We start from the raw sequence: 17,523 nt of genomic DNA, 5'->3' as shown, positions 1-17,523 counted from the left end.
TAAAATAATAATTACACAAAATTTATTAAACTAATTAAGACTAAATATTTAATTAGTAATTAGGTAACTACAGTTAGTTTGCAAATATATTACTAAACACATTCAACCATTTTTTAAATGGTAAATTGAGATTCATCATCTAACTCTATTACTAAACAGATATTCGAAAACACTAATAACTTAAAATACAATCATTTTTTTATTTAATTTATTGTTTTTAAATTTCTATTTTCATATTTACCAACCACAGCTTAAATAATTCGAGAACCAATCGTTTTTTGTGATTTTATTTTGTTTGTTGTTTGTTGTTGTTTTTTTATTAATATAAATACTTACTCTTCGAAAAAGTCCCAATTTTAGGGTTTTGCGAACTATAAATTGGTCCAAGCCTAAGTGCAGAGAACAAGAGAGAAACCCTAGAGATCGACTCGTACAGGCGGTCGGAAAATCATTTCCAGCATGGATAAGAGCATGTTAGGAGATCTCGATTCTCTTCCGGAGGAAGATAAACTCAGAATGGCCTCCATGATCGACCAGCTTCAAGTTCGTGATAGGTTCATCTCTCTCTCTTTCTGCATCCTTCAGAATTTTTCATTTTAGTCGTCTTCTCTTGGAATCAATCTCTTTTATATGCACCTTTTTGTGATTACAGTTCGTATTCTCTGTCCTTTGATTTGTGAATTTGGTGTTCAAGGGATCTGAAATTTAGTTCCGAATGATCTACCAAGAATGGTTGGTAGCTTTCGTATGTTGAACTAAATTTTCTTTCGTTTAATTTTTTTTTCTTTTAGTTTCTTAGTTTGATTTAGTTTTTGGAATCAATGAGGAAAGTAATCGAGGAATGTAATCTATGAGACCTGGAATTTTGTACCCTTCCAATGCAGGTGCGAGTCTCTGCTTCTGCGTGCAGATCTGTGGTTTATTACTCTGTTAAAATTTAGACTATGGCTTCCCAATATATCTTTAGATGAGATGAGTCACATAACGTTTTCCAATTCTCGTGACTTAATTTGTGAAGCCCAAAGAACGTTCTCCTTAAAACCAGTTCAACTGATGTGTTGCATCTGGACGTTTTGGGAACAACATTTTTCAGTTCAAGATTGATTTATTTTTAGCTTCACTTGAATCCTCGCATCTTATTGAACTGCTGAGAAAAACCGTCTAAATTTTCTGAGACAAATCTTTTTTTTTTTAATTTCTTTTTATCTGTCAAGTGCTTTGCGTCCTCATAATCCACCTATAATTCTTGTGGAATTGAGCACCAGTATCTTTGTTATTCAATAGCTCTTCATTATGTTGCAGTTGTATTAATTTAAACTGGTAGTTGAGAGAGAAAATTTGTTGTGGGAATGGCTCAAACTATGGTTTGCCTCATGTTATTTTTGTTCATCTGAATTTGTTTCCGGTTTTAGGGTGTGTTTGGAAGTGATTTTGGCATGGTCAAAATCACTTTCTTTTCCATGATCGTGTTTGGTAAATTAAAGGTTGATTTTAGGAAAGTTTAAAATGACTTTAAATTGATTTTTAAAGTATCACTTGATGGTGATTTTGAAAAATCAATTATAGTTCAGTATCTTTTTTCTAAATCACCAATTCTACCATCACTCCCAAACACGCCCATATTCTTCCATGATTTTTTGAGAGGTGGAAATGAGGTAAACAACTAGTTTGTATGATTTTGTTTAACAATTTAATAATGAAATGCATCCAATTTTTGTTGTTCTAACTTTTGGATTATTTATGAAGCAACCAAAAAGTCCAAATTTTGTATCTTATAAAAAATTTGCCTTGCCACCACCCTTGTAAGGTAAATCTGTACTGAATAAATGTATATTGATGGATGTGTATCTCAATAAAAAAGGTGAAAATTGCTTGGTAATATACTAGAGGGAAGAGAAACTGATGTATTTCTATGGCTCTTGAACTAATTTTTTTTTTGCATACTATGATAGAACTCAGCCACTATATTGTATTGAAAGAGAGTACAGACTAGGAGAACTTTGAGTCTCCAGTATCTCCCTAGTTTCTGCTTCGAGCCTGCCTTTCTACTTTCGCCCGCATCATTCTGTTTTTTCTCCCCATCGATCTCTCTAATTCTTCCCATCATAATATCTAGAGAAGTCAACTGTCTTAACCCTGCTTGTTATTACCAGGGAATGTTTATTCAGTAAATAATGTAGTGGTTTATTTATGTGATTTTGTAATAATCAAGCAGCAAATGGTGCTTCTTTCCAGTTTCATAGAATGAAACAAACTTCATCGTTGTATGTTTGCTTACAGTTTGAGGATGTATAATTCTCTTGTTGAGAGGTGCTTCAATGACTGTGTCGACACATTCAAACACAAATCTTTGCAAAAGCAAGAAGAGACCTGCGTTCGGAGATGTGCCGAGAAGTTCCTAAAGCATTCGATGCGTGTGGGCATGAGGTTTGCTGAGCTTAACCAAGGAGCAGCAACTCAAGATTAATTAAGGTGAAACCGAGCAAGGCAAACTTCTCTTATTCTCATTCCTTCTTTTTGGGATAAGGAAGATTCTTCCAATTCATATATGTTCTACATTTACTGAACAAAGGTAACAATGTAGATAGTTCTGTAATATGATTTGCCTGCCAGAGATTTTTAGGGAAGAATGGTATTTAGTTTTCACTTTTCAGCTTCTGAAGTTGTCTGAGAATTTCTTATTTCATTTCTTATTTCATCTGTTAATTTGAGATGTTTAGGCTACTTCATCAATGTAAAATAACAGTTCTCCCAGATAAAAAAGGGTGAAGAAGAAATTCAATGGGAATGGGAATGAGAATCAATTTTTTCAATCTTATTTCTATTCGTCCGTGGTGGACTCACATATTTATTAGATTTATTTTACAACATGATAACATATTTAATTAGTTTTTTTTTATATTTTTATTATTTCTTTTTTATTTATATTACTAATAATTTTTCTTCTAATATAAATTTTGTGGATGTGATTTTTTATAAAATATTATAAATTTATATTTTACTTTGTTACTATTAATTATTATCAATGAACTTTTTAAAATAGAATTTATTATATTATTTTTTAGTACATTAAATTGGAACTATGAGAGTTTGAATCTCCAACCTAAGAAAAAAGGTGTAGTGTTAATTATCAATTATGTTCATGTTGGCAAATGATCCCATCACATGGATATCGAAGAAAAAAAATTTAGTAATATTTTATATTAAATGATGGACGCTCCGGTAAAAAAAGTATTTTCTAATTAAAAAATAAAAATAAAAATGAAGGGTAAATTGCACAAACCACTTGAATAGCCCTATAGTTGTTACAATTATAAACCTCTAAATTTTTAATGGTAAAGATTAAACCTCGAAAAATTTAGACATATAAACTTTCAATAAATTAAACTCTTACACTCTCCCAACTTGAAAAAATTGCACCCTCTAAATTTGTAAGGGTAAATTTAAATTTTTAAATTAGATCTATTCGAGATGAACACGACTTTCAAGTTCCAAAAACTACAAATTAAAATGATTAGAAAAGAGAGAGAGAATTGGAGAAGTTCCTGATAATTTAATTTAAGAAACCAGAGGCCAGATTGGGGCCAAAAGAAGTTCCTGATGATTTAATGGAAGAAATTTCTCTTTGTAAAATCTGCAAGTTTTTTTCAACTTCTTGTTCAAGAGGACTGACATTAATGGAGGCAGCAAAGTTCCATCCTAAGATATTTATTTATTTATTTTTAATTTAGGGTTTCATTTTTACCATTGAAAATTTAGAAGGTCCAATTTTCTTACTTTTGAAAATTTGGGGATTCAATTTTTACCATTGAAAGTGTAGGGGTCTAATTTTTTTATTTATGAAAGTTTGAAGGTTTAATTTTTACCAATCTCTAATCTTGCTATGCTCGGTTTGGCACCACATTTAATTAATTAAGTAGTTCAATAAGCCCCCTCTATAAAAATTTAAATAATAAAATCTGTTTACTTTTCAAATAAGAGAATTGAAAGCCCCCTCAAAAAGTTATTTCCTAAAAGATATTAAATAAAGCTTGGTTAATTAAAACGTGAAAGTCCTAGTTCTATGACATATAGGATTTTAAAGGGAGCCCTCAGCTTATAAATAACATCTACGAGTGGCCCTTGTCACTCATTCTACTCCTTCTTGGCCTAAATCATGACGCCGCCGTCTCACACAGCTTCAGCTCCGTCGGTCGGCGTCGGCTACGGCTTCCTTGGACTGTCTCTGGTGGATGAGTATTTGGCCTTGACCGCCATCTGCCTCGTCTTTATACTATACTTCATCGCCTTCAGTTGCTACAAATCCAGACTAAACGAATCCGAATTGTCCGGAACAGCGGTCGGGGCAGCGCCGGTCCGGGAGCTGGAGATGGTACGGATCGAAGCCTCGGGCTTCACTTGCGGCGGAGGAGACGACGGCGAAGAATGCGCGATTTGCCTGAACGAATTTAAGAAGGAGAAAAGTGCTGGATCATGAGTAAATGCTGCCACATGTTTCACCGGAACTGCGTTGACCGGTGGCTGAAGGCGGAGCGCCACTGCCCGCTTTGCCGGAGCTGCGTTTGCGTCGCCGTCCATGGAGGAAACAACACCATCTCTTCAACCCCCATTTGCCCGGTTTGATTTTTTTTTTTAATCGAAGTTCATGTTTTGGAGTTCTATTAGAGGCAAATGAAGTAATCCTCTAATAGTATTATTTTTTCAATTTGGATCGTTATTTGTAGATAGGTTAATAAGTGTACCTTAATTAATTATATTGGTTAATTATGGTTTGCAATTATAGTATTGATTAAATTCTTAAATTACTGATTTTTTTATTATTATTATTTTGGGTTGTTTAGTATCTTTTTGTTTTTAGAAGATTTGAATAAATAAATATTTAAGGAATGTGATAAAATTTAATTCAAATAAATAAAAATATTCATAGTTTAATTAGGTTAAATAGTGATATTATAATTACATATATTTTCTCCGTAACGGGAGGCTATAAAAAATCGTATATTATCCTCACCACCATTCAAAAATTGAAAACTTATTAATTTTTAATATTTCACAAATTATTAAAAAAAATCTATATTTTTTAATTTATCTATATTGTCAAATAATATTTAGGTTAAAAAACACTTCTACCCCAGTACTTTCGCTAAAGTGACAATTTAGTCCTTGAACTTTAATGTGTAACAATTTAGTTATTGTAATTTAAAGTTGGTAACGATTTAGTCCTTGTCGTGATTTTTTTGTTGTTGTTAAGTTTCTTGTATGTATGGATTGATAAACTAAAGAGAGACCAAATATGTTTACGAATTTGAAAAATTAAATTGTTATATGATAAAATTTGACACTTAATTTTAATTAAAAATTTTACGATAGGAGTTAGATTGTTACAAATTTTAAACTACAGGGACTAACTTGTTACGTATTAAAGTTCAAGAACTAAATTGTTACCAATTTAAAAGTATAGGGACTAAATCGTTACAAAATGAAATTCAAAGACTAAATTATTACTTTAGAAAGTACATGGATCAAATATATTTTTTAGCCTAATATTTAATAATGATGAGGACATGATTAGTCCTCGCTGATAAGGAGCCGATTTATTTGCTAAAAATTGAGATGGAATGACAGCACTATTTTTTCTCTTTCCTTTCTAATTTTAGTTTTCTTATTGTTCATCCTAAATTACATATCATGTTGAACTAATCACATTTTGTTGAAGGTTGATTGATCCTATTAGTTTTTATAATTAATTTTTGATTATCATCAAATAAGATAACGGAACTAAATTTGAAATGTATAGCTAACCAGTTCCCATAGTTAAACAAATTAGAATTCTTGTATATAAATCATGAACAGCGCTTAATATTAATGAGCATGATTTTATACATTTAACTAAAGCCACGTTTACTTCTGAATAGAAATTAAAAAATGAGAATCAATTTTTTCATTCATTTTAATGCCTAGGTGTTGGAATCAAATGGTGGGACCGCCTTGTTAATCTCATTTTCTGAAAAAAAAAATAAAGTATAATTTCATTCTCGTACAACGACATCATTTGAATTTACATTCGCATATATTTAATATAATTACTTTATAATTTTTATCCTTTTTTCTCTCGTATAAATGAGACCCATAGTTTTTTAATTAATTGTTAGTTAAAAAACAAATTTGGTCTCTGTATTTTCACTAAAGCAACAATTTAGTCTATAACTTCAGTTTGTAATGATTTAGTCTCTGTTCTATAACTTCAGTTTGTAATGATTTAGTCTCTGTTCTTTTCATGAAGTAATAATTTAGGCCCTGAATTTTAACTTTGTAACGATTTAGTCTCTGTAGTTTAAAATTTGTAACAATTTAATCTCTATCGTAATTTTTTTTATTAAAATTAAGTGTCAAATTTTATCATATGACAATTTAATCTTTTTAATTCATAAACATATTGGGTCTCTCTTTAATTTATCAATCTACACATAAAAGAAACTGAAAAAAAATAATTTCACGATAAGGACTAAATCGTTACTAACTTTAAATTACAATGACTAATTTGTTACATATTAAACTTCAAGACTAAATTGTTACAAATTTGAAAGTATATGGACTAAATCATTACAAATTAAAGTTCACGGACTAAATTGTTACTTTAACGAAGTACATAGACTAAATTTGTTTTTTAACCTTAATTGTTTTATACTTTTATTATTTCATTTTCATTCATGCTACTAATAAACTTTTGTCTATTAAAAGTTATACCATTTTTATTAGTTGATGTGATTTTATTGTAACATATTATAAATTTATATTATATTATATTTTATTATTAGTAATTAATATCAATAGATTTTTAAAATATAATTTATTATTATTAAATATTTGAATAATAAAATATAGGGGCAACTTGAGATATGACAAAAAAGAGTTGAGAAAATAAGCAAAATAGCAACAAGGTTTCGAGTTTTTCAAATATAGTATTTTTATTTTTTTTGCAAAAAAACGGAGACCCACATTCTAAATTACAAGTATACCCTACAGGCCCGAACCAACAATAAATTACTTCTGATATACTAATGATTGACAGATATACTCCTGATATATATGTGATATATGTATAATAATAATGGTATAAACACGAAAAATGAAATCCAAAAACATCGTATGGAAAAATGGAAAGCTTCAAAGATATTCGCAACCAATCATCTACGAAGTGTGATGAGTCACCAATCATGAAGGCTTGAACTTGAATTACGAGTGCCAATACCCAAAGCTCTTACCACTATGCCACAACAAAGGAGGATGTGTACTTAAATATCTTTTTAAACAACAAAACTTTATACATAAACTTTGTTTTTTTTTTAAAAAAAAAGGTAAACGGGATCCTTTATTAAAAAGGGAAAAAAAATTAAACCTTTAATTTATTTTGAGTTTAAAATTCGTTTTAAATTTTTTTATTTAAACAAAAAATCTTATCTTTATAACCAAACTTATTTAAAAAATCCATCTTTTTAAAAAACTGATATGACAAATTTTTTATTCTTTTTTTTTTTAAAGAAACTTATTTTTTTTGGAAGACGAAGGGGCAATTGCCTAGAAAGAAAACTACACAATAGCTAAACGGGGCATGGTGGCCCCAGATAAATCTGTCATCAGCAATGGATATAACCCTCTAGGAGGATTTTCACAAATATGAACCCCAAGAGGGTGTCGACAGGCTCTGATAGCTAACCAGTCTACACAGTAATTGACCTCTCTATAGATATGATTAATCGAAACATTCCAATCCTGATCCATCAGCTGTGTGATCTTCCTCAACAATGGTTGGATGATGGTATTAGGCTGAGAGTGGTTCAGAATCATATTGCAAGCTACAATAGAATCTGTTTCTATTTCCAAAGAGCGGCACCCTAGCTCCCAAGCCAACTCTAAACCCGTTAAAATTCCCCGTAACTCTGCTACCAGAGCCGTTGTGCTTCCAATATTTTGCTGAAAGCCTTTAATCCAATTTCCCTCTGAATTCCTTATGATCCCTCCTGCCCCTGCCATACTCGGATTACCTTGTGAAGATCCATCTGTATTCAATTTCCAACAATTAATTGGAGGGGGAGTCCATGTGATATTGACCCAGCTTCGGACTGGTTTTCTTGACAAAGAGGCCACTAAGTTCCATGAATGGATGAAACTGTCAGTAATTCGTCTTACTGTTATAGATGGGTCATCCGGTTTCTTGAAATCTGCCTGAAATATAGCTTTGTTCCTCCAATTCCATAATTGCCAGAAACCAACTGCAAATATCAAAGGCCAATAAGTTGAAGGGGGATTTAGCAAATTAAGCTCCAACCACGGTTGAACCTCGCAATTAAAGAAATTAGCAAAAAGGCTAATAGGAATTAAAGATATCCATAACTTCCTAGCATAACTACAATCTCGTAGAACATGAATAATAGATTCAGAAATTTGTGGACAGAGGTAACAATCATCATGCATTCCAATGTGTCTTTTGAATCTTTCTTTATTAGTTAACAGTCGTTCATGTGCTACTATCCAAAGAAAGAATCTAACTCTATTAGGCCCTTGCCAATTCCAGATGGCTTTCCATATTTTAGCATTTGAAAAGCTCGAATTACAAGACATAAGATTTGAGTAAGTAGTTGAAACTGAATATTCCCCATTTTTGGACCCAATCCAAATTGGAAAATCAAGTGTATTAGCAGTAACATCAGGAGGTTTGATACTTGCTATTGACAACAAAACAGAGGGATTAATCCTGCCTTCAAAGGTTGACCAATTCCAGTTTCCAGCCTCTAGCACAAAATCTCGGATTGGACGATGGTACTCATCATCTGTAATTTCGGTAACCCCCAAATCTTTAGTAAGACTCTTCCCATACACCCATCGATCCTGCCAAAATTTGGCTTGACAGCCATTTCCTATACCCCAGCCCACCCACTGATTAATTTCATTCCAAGTCCTTGTTAAATCTTTCCAAAACCATGAATCTCCCTGTTTACCTATTAAGTTCCAATCCACATCCCAGCGACCTCTATACTTATTGATAAGGACCTGCGCCCACAACTCATTTGGCCTCTTCATAAGACTCCAGGCTATTTTTCCTAATAGGGTAGTATTAAATTCCCTAAACCTATGAAGGCCAAGACCTCCTTCAACTTTCCGTTTCGTAATTGTGTTCCAATTTATTAAATGAATCCGACCATGAGAACTAGTATGACCCCAAAGAAAATTCCTACATATTTGATCTAATTCTTTACACACCACCACCAGAAACCTAAAAATGTGCATAGAGAATGTAGGCATAGCTTGAACGACTGATTGGACCAATGTAGCACGCCCAGCAAAGGACAAAGCCGTAGCTGTCCAATTGCTCAGCCTCATCTTCACTCTATTAATTATATTCTGAAAATTTGAACTGCGAACCCTCCCATGGATTATGGGCACACCTAAATATTTCCCTAGGTTGTCTGTGACTCTAAAACCCCCAGCATTAGCCAGCTGATTTTTACTTTCAGGTAACACGTTTTTAGAAAAGTAAATAACTGTCTTTTCATTATTAACCTTCTGACCTGAAGCCTCACAAAACTTCTTTAGAACCACACTTATCTCACTAATCTGGTCTATAGAAGCATCAGCAAAAAGTAAAATATCATCAGCAAACATTAAATGGGATATGGGTGGGCCATGCGTGCCTACTTTCATAGGTCTCCACCTACCATCTTGGACGGAGTCACTAATGCAATGAGACAACCGTTCTAAGCACAGAACAAAGAGATAAGGTGACAAAGGACACCCTTGACGAACCCCCCTTCGCATTTCAAAAATAGGTGTAGGCTCTCCATTCCATAACACCTGCATTGAAGCTGAGGAAACACAGTCCATAATCACATTCCTAAAGCTAGGAGGTAATCCTACCAACTCTAGAGTCTTGGCTAAAAACTCCCATGATATTCTGTCATAAGCTTTTCCTAAATCCACCTTTACAACCATAAATTTCTTAGCCCTTTTCAACTTGTCCATATTATGAATTAATTCCTGGGCAATTACTATGTTATCCTGGATATGTCTACCCGGGACAAAGCTAGCCTGATTAGGGGATACTAAACTTCCTATGAAATCTCGAAGCCTGAGAGCAATTGTCTTGGTGATTATTTTATAAGAAACATTGCAAAGACTAATTGGCCGAAAATGCAAAATGGTTTCAGGCTGATAAACTTTTGGAATAAGAACCAAAAAGGTATTGTTAATACTTCTGGTTGACCTACCCCTGCCTAAAATATTTCTCACAAAAGAAACTACCGAAGTCCCAACAGTGGACCAGTTTTGTTGGTAAAAACAAGCTTGGAAACCATCCGGGCCAGGGGCTTTATAGGCTCCCATGGAAAACACCGCCTTCCGAACCTCCTCATCCGAAACTTCTCTTTCTAATTCAGAGAATATTTCTGGGAGGATGGGGGGAAAAGACAACTTAGTCGTTAACCTCTCGCCTGTCTCTAACCTTCCATACAAATTCTGGAAATGGTTACTCGCTAGCACTTTCAAGGAATCATCATCTGTTATCCAACCCTTATATTGGTCTTTGAGTGTCTCGATTCTAATCCTTTTCCGCGCAATAATGGATTTCGTATGAAAGAATTTTGTGTTTCTGTCTCCAAATCTCACCCAATCACAACGAGATCTCTGGAACCACGTGATCTCTTCTTGGAGAAGAATAGAATCCAACTCCTTGCTTAGCTCATTTTCTAGATTCGACAGAAAAGGATTTCGGTTCATAGGGATAATTCGTTGGATACCAGCTAACCTAGCAAGAATAATCTTCTTTCTCTTGGTGATACTTTGAAATACTTCCTTATTCCAAAGACTCAACTTACTTTGGGCAATTAAAATACACGTTGGAAGATCCTCCATCGTAGGCCAGGAATCTTTCAAGAAGGATGGAAAGAGTTTGTGAGTTTGCCATGCAGCCATGAACCGAAAAGGTCTTTGGCTCCTAGCAGCAGAACAAAACCCAGCAGTATCCATAAGAATAGGGTGATGGTCAGATTCAACCCGAGGGAGAACTCTAACAGAAGAATCAGGAAAAGCTAATTGCCAGCTAGAGTTCACAAGGCCTCTATCTAACCTCTAAAAAATTCTCCTAAACCTTTGGAGGGAAGGTCCCCTCCACGTAAATTTCGGCCCCGAACTCCCAAGATCCAGTAGCTGACAACTATTCATCGTGTCTAAGAACAGCGATGCTGAGCTTGGATTGAACGGGGCACCTCCTGTTTTTTCTTCCTCAGAAAGGATCTCATTAAAATCTCCTATGAGAAACCATGGTTCAGAAAGAACAGGAGCAATAGACTCTAAAAATTGCCATAGCTCCTTTCTTGTACCTCTCTGAGGACTACCATAGACGGCCGTGAACAAGCCAGAGAATAAGCCTTTAGAAATCCTAAAGTGGAAAGCTTGATTATGTTGACAAATTTCTGTGAGTGTGACCCTATTTTCTTGCCAAAACACCCAAATCCCTCCTTTAAAACTATTTGCCTCAACACGGGTACAAGAAAAATTAACAAAACTTTTACAAACAGACTCAGCTACCACACCACTAATCTTAGGTTCTAATATAACCATAATATCAGGATTATAAGCAGATATCATATCTCTCAACACCGACTTAAAGAGAGGGCTTCGAGCCCCCCTACAATTCCATGAAAGAAAAATCATTAAAGTAAAGGTACTTCCCTGAGGGGTTATCCCCTGCGATTGTCAACACCAGCTCCTTCCTACCAACTGGCTTCTGCACACCCCTGGCTAGAACCTCGTTCGCCACCAACCTTCCGTCCTCCATTGCATCAGACACCACAGTTTTGGATTCCTGATTCTTCCTTATGTCCTCAGTTTCAAGGTCACATCGCCTGGCTTGGAACGAGAAACTTGGGTAGGAGTTGGAACCTTGGAGATTTTCTTGCCCTTGCTCGTCATCTCCTGGTTTGAAATCTCCGTCTAACCAAGGGGATTCACGGCTACCCCCTGGGTCATTATGTCTTGGTATGGGCGAGAGTGGGAGTAATCTTGAAAACTAACATCCATCCCGGGATCTCCATCCTTGCCCTTGAAAGACCACCCCCCTTTACCTCTATTCGTATCTCTATCTATAGACAAATTATTTGACCGAGACAACCCACCATCTGCCGCAAGAGAAATAGAATCTCCTAAACCCATCTCTTCGATATGTTTAACCCCTGAACCTAACGGCTCTCCTTGAATCTTGGTGAAGTTTTTATCATATGTCAGACCCCTCCCTCTCCCTGACCCAAACCGAGAAGATTTACCACTCCTCCTTCTGGAATTGCCTCCCAGAATCCACGGGCCGTGACCCGGAGATGGATCGGGACCTTTCGTTGGTTGCAACGAAGGTCTTTCCTCAATCGGAATGGAAACATCGTCCTCAGAATGATCATCTACCTTATTGGACCTGCAATTTTGGTCTTCGTCGGGCTGCTCCTTATCCAAAGGGCCAACGTTGCACCGAAGGGGACACTCCTCCAACTTATGGCCGTAAATCCCACAATTAAAGCAGACAAGATGGATTCCCTCGTACTGAATTCCAAATCTTTCTCCAAGAATTGTGAAATCCGACCGAAGTTTCTTGGTTAAGTCCACCTCGACACATACCCTTGCAAAGTTTCCCATCTCCCCTGATTGAGTCTTCAAATCGATCTTCAATGTTTTCCCAATAAAATCCCCGATGCCTTTCATACCTTCTTCATTACATAATTCCATCGGACAATCTGGAATACGAACCCACAAGGCCGCCCATTCGATCGACGCTTTTGAAGCCCTAAAATTGGGGGTCCAGGTGCGAACAGCCAAATAATAGTCAAGAATCTTCCAAGGTCCCTCCAAAAGAATTCTTTCTCGATCCTCTGTCAGTTCTAACTTCACAATGAAAAAATTATTACTCAGACTGATCAATTTTAACTCTCCTTTTGGGCGCCAGATGGAAACAAGCCTTCGAAGCAGAAACTGATAGCCAAATTGTTTCCCAAGTACCTTGATTCTTAATGTCGATCTCCAGGGGGTCCTAAATTTCCTCCACTGCTCCTTTGAAAATTGGACATCATCCGATCCACAAGATTCTTCATCGTCATCACTCCCCTCTTCTTCTATCGGACACCCATCGCCTGCCTCTTGATCAGAAGTAGAACCCCCCATCACCATCTCTCGATAGGAAAACTTACGTTTTCCACCATCTTGCATGCCTCCAGAATTTTCTTTTTCCGAATTACTCTGTCCAACCTCCCCCACCCGAGGTCTAATCCGTACTTTCCTAGCCTTCTTGATACTACGATTTAGTTGATCTTGCTCTTCTGCAGAGAGAGAATTCTCCTCCATTTCAGTTCTTTACAAATTCTTCTCCAGGTAAACTGTTAGTGTCTACTTTCTTATTAAAGAAACTTATTTAAAAACAAACCAATGCTTTAATTTTAAAATTAATTTTTCGTTTATTTACTTAAAATAAAAACTTTCAAGAAATTCTAAAACTTATTTTAAAAACTTAATTTAAATGACTTATTTTCTTTTTAAAACTTTAATTGGTAATAAAAAACAGCCTTTTATTTTGATTACCAAATTAGAAAATCCAAAAAATAAACAATAAAAAAAAGTTCAAAATCTACAAATTTTTAATTAAAAAAGAATAACCAATTTTTTTTAAAAAAACCCAAAATCTAATGCAACGAACCTGACTTTAACAACAGGCTTCGACCTCGACTTGGATCGGGTTCGATTTGACGGAATGATAAAATGCAACGGACCTCGCTTTAACAACAGACTTCGACCTTGACTTGAATCGGGTTTGATTTAATCGAAGGATAATGCAACAGACCTGACTTTAACACATGCTTCGACCTCGACTTGGATCGGGTTCCATTTAACCGAATGAAATGTTTGATAAAACAAATGACAAAGCTTGTGAACTCGGCTTGGACAGAAGTATGACCTTGAGGATGAGCTGAAATGTGTTGAGCAGGAGACCTGCAAAAGAAAATACTCTGACGCCCAAGTCAAGAAGAATCCAAGTTGTCTTCGAGAGAAAATACAATGTTAGCGCACCTGGGATAACAGCAAATAATGTCTATATATAGTCGAGGTCTCTGACAGAATTACTGACAAGGCCTAAACGGCTTTTCAAGGTAAGTGCGAATCACGACGTGCTGTCGTGGAGTTTGTCGGAATATGTGTCTAAGTAAGACGCATCTAGGTCGGTTCAAACAAAGAATGGGAACAACACAAAATGAGATCTTGGTCGACTCGGTAGATAGTCGAAATATCGAGGTGATAAAACTTGGCTTCATAGAAAGCTATCTCCAACAGATAAAATGTAATTTCCAGAAAAGGCTGAAGTTATTTGATTTATAAAAAGGTTTTAACCCAAGTGCAGAGTTCAGAAATCCTTTTAAACTTGCTAAGTGCAAGAGATATGCACTTCCGCATGAAGATAAGACTAACAAAAACCATGTATTCATGCAAATGCGAACTTCCAATGGCAGTATGCAGTACTTATCGTAGCGGGAGTCTGATATCCGAGCGAAAGGTCAGACCGAACAAATTCATCCTAGCGACCAACACTACACCACATAGGTATCAGTTGTGGAGGTGAGGCGTCGGTCGGTCCTAGAAACGGCCGCAGTGGCGTGAGGAGTTAATGACTGGAATACCCAAAGATCATAAAGAATGGGATAGGAATGGAGGCTGTGGAAAGTTGTTCTCATATTAAATTGCATCCCCTTGTAGAGCTCCTGCTAGAAATAGCTAATAAAGATCGGGTACCCTATCGCTGACAATTGAGTGTGGCTTATCAACCAGCTCTAACTCTAAAGGTCAAGGAAAAGCTAAAGAGATCTGCAGGAGGCTCCACGGGAAGCTGTTGCGCGACCTCTGGCACAACTATCTTATGAAGGATGAATGCATCTACAAATGTACACTACCCCAATGTCATGAATGACAAATGATGCTCCATTTTATTTTCCATTTATTTTTATCACTTGACAATGTGTGATAGTATATAATATGTTTTTTTATTTAGCTTGACCAATGAATTTGACCTTCAATACATGATGCAATAATATATATTCATTCTAAAAGCTAAATGGTTGCAACATGTATGCATGATACTCATTTTTATTTTTGATCAAACACTAGACTGTGACTATGAATTTCCAATGCATGATATTTAAATTTTCATAATCTACCCATGATATAAAAACAATCGTTTTCAAAGGACATTGATACAAATGATATGAATAATGTATGATTTGTGAAAATATTATTGAGAGAACAAAAAGTTTTTTCATATTTTGCAAAGATATTATCTTTTGTCTACTCTCATCCATCTTATTAGCAATTATTTAGCGCAAAAAAAAAATAATGTCGACATTGGATGAAACATGTCAACTCTTTTTCTTTTTCCTTTTCTTTTGCTTTTGATTTTTTTTTAAAAAATGAATGTTTTCACTTGATAAGAGATATATAAATCAAGGTAATTTCTCAACCATGTTAGGTCTAGTGGGGAGTTTTTTTTTTTTTTTTTTATTTTTTTTTTTAAGATGTATCTCATGTGCTAGTTTAGAAAACTATCAAAGGTAATTCATAGCATTATACATCTTGCTTGATTTAACTGCTTCATAAACTCAGCCTTGCAACTGACAAGAAGGTCAGATACAAGAACATGAATTTGATATTAGGAACAAGTGAGATGGAAATCATGAAGCTTAATGATGAATAAAAGTCAGTTGGCTTCTTTTTTTAAAGAAAAAGAAACTAAGAATTCAGGGATATTTTGTCAAATCTCTTCCATAATAAGAGATTGAAGATTCTTTTCTTCTTTTTTGTTTTTTTTTGTTTTGTTTTTTTTAAGCTTTGGTGAGAGATTATAATCAAATGAATATAAGAGTAGAAAAATGATCCAATTTCTTTGGATAAGTAACCTTAAGAATTGGTTGCGTAATTTCCCAAGAGTTCATCTCTTGTATCTCGCCTCTTTTTTTTTTTTTTGGGTTTAGCTCAAGATCTTTGATAAAAATCTTCTTTCTCGCCTTTAGCTTCACTTTATGGCCATGTTGCTGCAACCCACTTTTTGAATGTAAGGCTCCCTTTTAAACTTGGCTTCCAATTGTAGTTCTTCATTGGAAGTTCAATTTTTGAATGTAAATGACCTCTCTTTCCATCCTTCAACTTTAAGGTCTAGTTTTCTAGGAAATGTTGTCTGACAGCCCACTTTATGAAGTGAAGGATCGAAAGATTTCCTGTGAGAGAAATGAGACCTTCTCAATCTGAAGACAATCTTTGTTTCGAAGTTTTGTAAAATGCAATTACAACTTTGCCCCAATGTAGCATTGCTTGACTTTGTCCCAATTTGAAAATTTGTAAAGAAGACCTTGAAGTCTTTGAAACTGATGTTCGTGATCTATATTGATTGCCCCAATCGTTGAACTAAAGAATTGTCATGGTCTTAAACATTTCATTTTTTTCTTTTTCTTTTTCTTTTTGCTTTTATTATCCTTTTTTTTTTTGCCAGACATACTCTTTTTACAAGCAAAATAGGGTGCAATCACATATAAAAAAGTTGGTCATGCATAGTCATCTCTATTGTTGTTCCAAATTATGTCTTTGCTGCTGCTCCAGTGAAAATTGCTCTCAAACGAAACTCATCAAAGTAGACTGAGATCTTGAGACTATTTGTCAGCTCGCTAATTTCCTAATTCTCAAAATCATTATCCTCGATCTTGGAATCACTTTTTACTCAAAAGAAAAGAACAGACAAAAGATTAAGCTTTGAAGAACAAGACGGAAGAGAGTTGAGAAGAAAAATTTAGGTATGAAAAAAGGTAGTAAAAAAAAAGAGAGATATTTGTGCAACTACAAGTACCAATTCATGAAGCAGTAAATCATAAAAGCCCAATGTTATTTTATTACCTTCAAAGTTCTCAAGGTAACACTAGGTGGATAATTTTGGACGTTTACCACACAATTAGATGTGGCGGGTTTAGCAAAAGGCTTTTATGGTAAGTAGACAAATATTGATATTCATCACAACAATTGTATGTGACGAACTGGGCAAAAGATCTTTTGCAGTAAATGGTCAACTTTCAATATTGACCATATTTACCATATATTGGTAGGCTAAGCTCAAGGTAGATTAGGCTTAAAGCAGGCTAAGCTCAATGTTTTACAGGGAGTGAGTAATTTTGGTTTCTCACCTCAATAGGCATGCTTGCCCCAGTATGAAATTTGGTGGTTTGCTGGTTAGCACATAAGAAGCAATAGGAAGATCAAGATAAAATTGGTTTGAGTTACGGATTTAGCCCGACAACAAAGTCCGGAAAAATGGTTGAGTTTTGAAAAATATTATATCTCATTGAGGACCTTGAAGGCATTCATATTTTCATTTTTTCCCATTTTTCATTTCTTTTTTCACAACTTTTTATTCACTTCTTTTTTCGTTTCCTCCAAGTGGCTTACAATGGTTGGTTTATG

The 17,523-nt window shown here is 34.9% G+C and overlaps 2 protein-coding genes across 2 annotated transcripts; one reads left to right on the top strand and one right to left on the bottom strand.

The window, feature by feature from the left end:
• The first annotated feature begins 353 nt into the window (after positions 1-353).
• On the top strand, positions 354-2,813 carry LOC111024789 (mitochondrial import inner membrane translocase subunit Tim9). Its single transcript, XM_022302563.2, has 2 exons — positions 354-554; positions 2,281-2,813. Exons 1-2 carry the CDS (start codon positions 460-462, stop codon positions 2,465-2,467), a joined length of 282 nt encoding a protein of 93 aa, XP_022158255.1. The 5' UTR covers positions 354-459; the 3' UTR covers positions 2,468-2,813.
• Positions 2,814-11,124: 8,311 nt separating this feature from the next.
• On the bottom strand, positions 11,125-13,380 carry LOC148212176 (uncharacterized). The gene is made up of 3 exons (XM_088122134.1): positions 12,120-13,380; positions 11,820-12,015; positions 11,125-11,683 (listed from the first exon to the last, which is right to left on the bottom strand). The coding sequence occupies exons 1-3, from the start codon at positions 13,378-13,380 to the stop codon at positions 11,125-11,127; spliced, it is 2,016 nt and encodes a 671-aa protein (XP_087978260.1).
• Between the last annotated feature and the right edge of the window lie 4,143 nt (positions 13,381-17,523).

This window comes from Momordica charantia, assembly GCF_013281855.1.
Source record: "Momordica charantia cultivar OHB3-1 chromosome 3 unlocalized genomic scaffold, Mcharantia_2.0 BLBB01000003.1, whole genome shotgun sequence".
Taxonomy (NCBI): domain Eukaryota; kingdom Viridiplantae; phylum Streptophyta; class Magnoliopsida; order Cucurbitales; family Cucurbitaceae; genus Momordica; species Momordica charantia.
The sequence above is the reverse complement of the archived record's forward strand: the minus strand, read 5'-3'. Positions and strand labels throughout refer to the sequence as shown.

Excerpts from the sequence above, each read along its gene's own strand:
- LOC111024789 (XM_022302563.2), top strand. The coding sequence starts at position 460 with ATGGATAAGAGCATGTTAGGAGATCTCGATTCTCTTCCGGAGGAAGAT. Across the intron at positions 555-2,280 it reads CAGCTTCAAGTTCGTGATAG|TTTGAGGATGTATAATTCTC; the intron begins GTTCATCTCTCT and ends GTTTGCTTACAG.
- LOC148212176 (XM_088122134.1), bottom strand. The coding sequence starts at position 13,380 with ATGGAGGAGAATTCTCTCTCTGCAGAAGAGCAAGATCAACTAAATCGT. Across the intron at positions 12,016-12,119 it reads AGATAGAGATACGAATAGAG|GGGGTAGCCGTGAATCCCCT; the intron begins GTAAAGGGGGGT and ends ATAATGACCCAG. Across the intron at positions 11,684-11,819 it reads GATGCAATGGAGGACGGAAG|GGGGGCTCGAAGCCCTCTCT; the intron begins GTTGGTGGCGAA and ends ATGGAATTGTAG.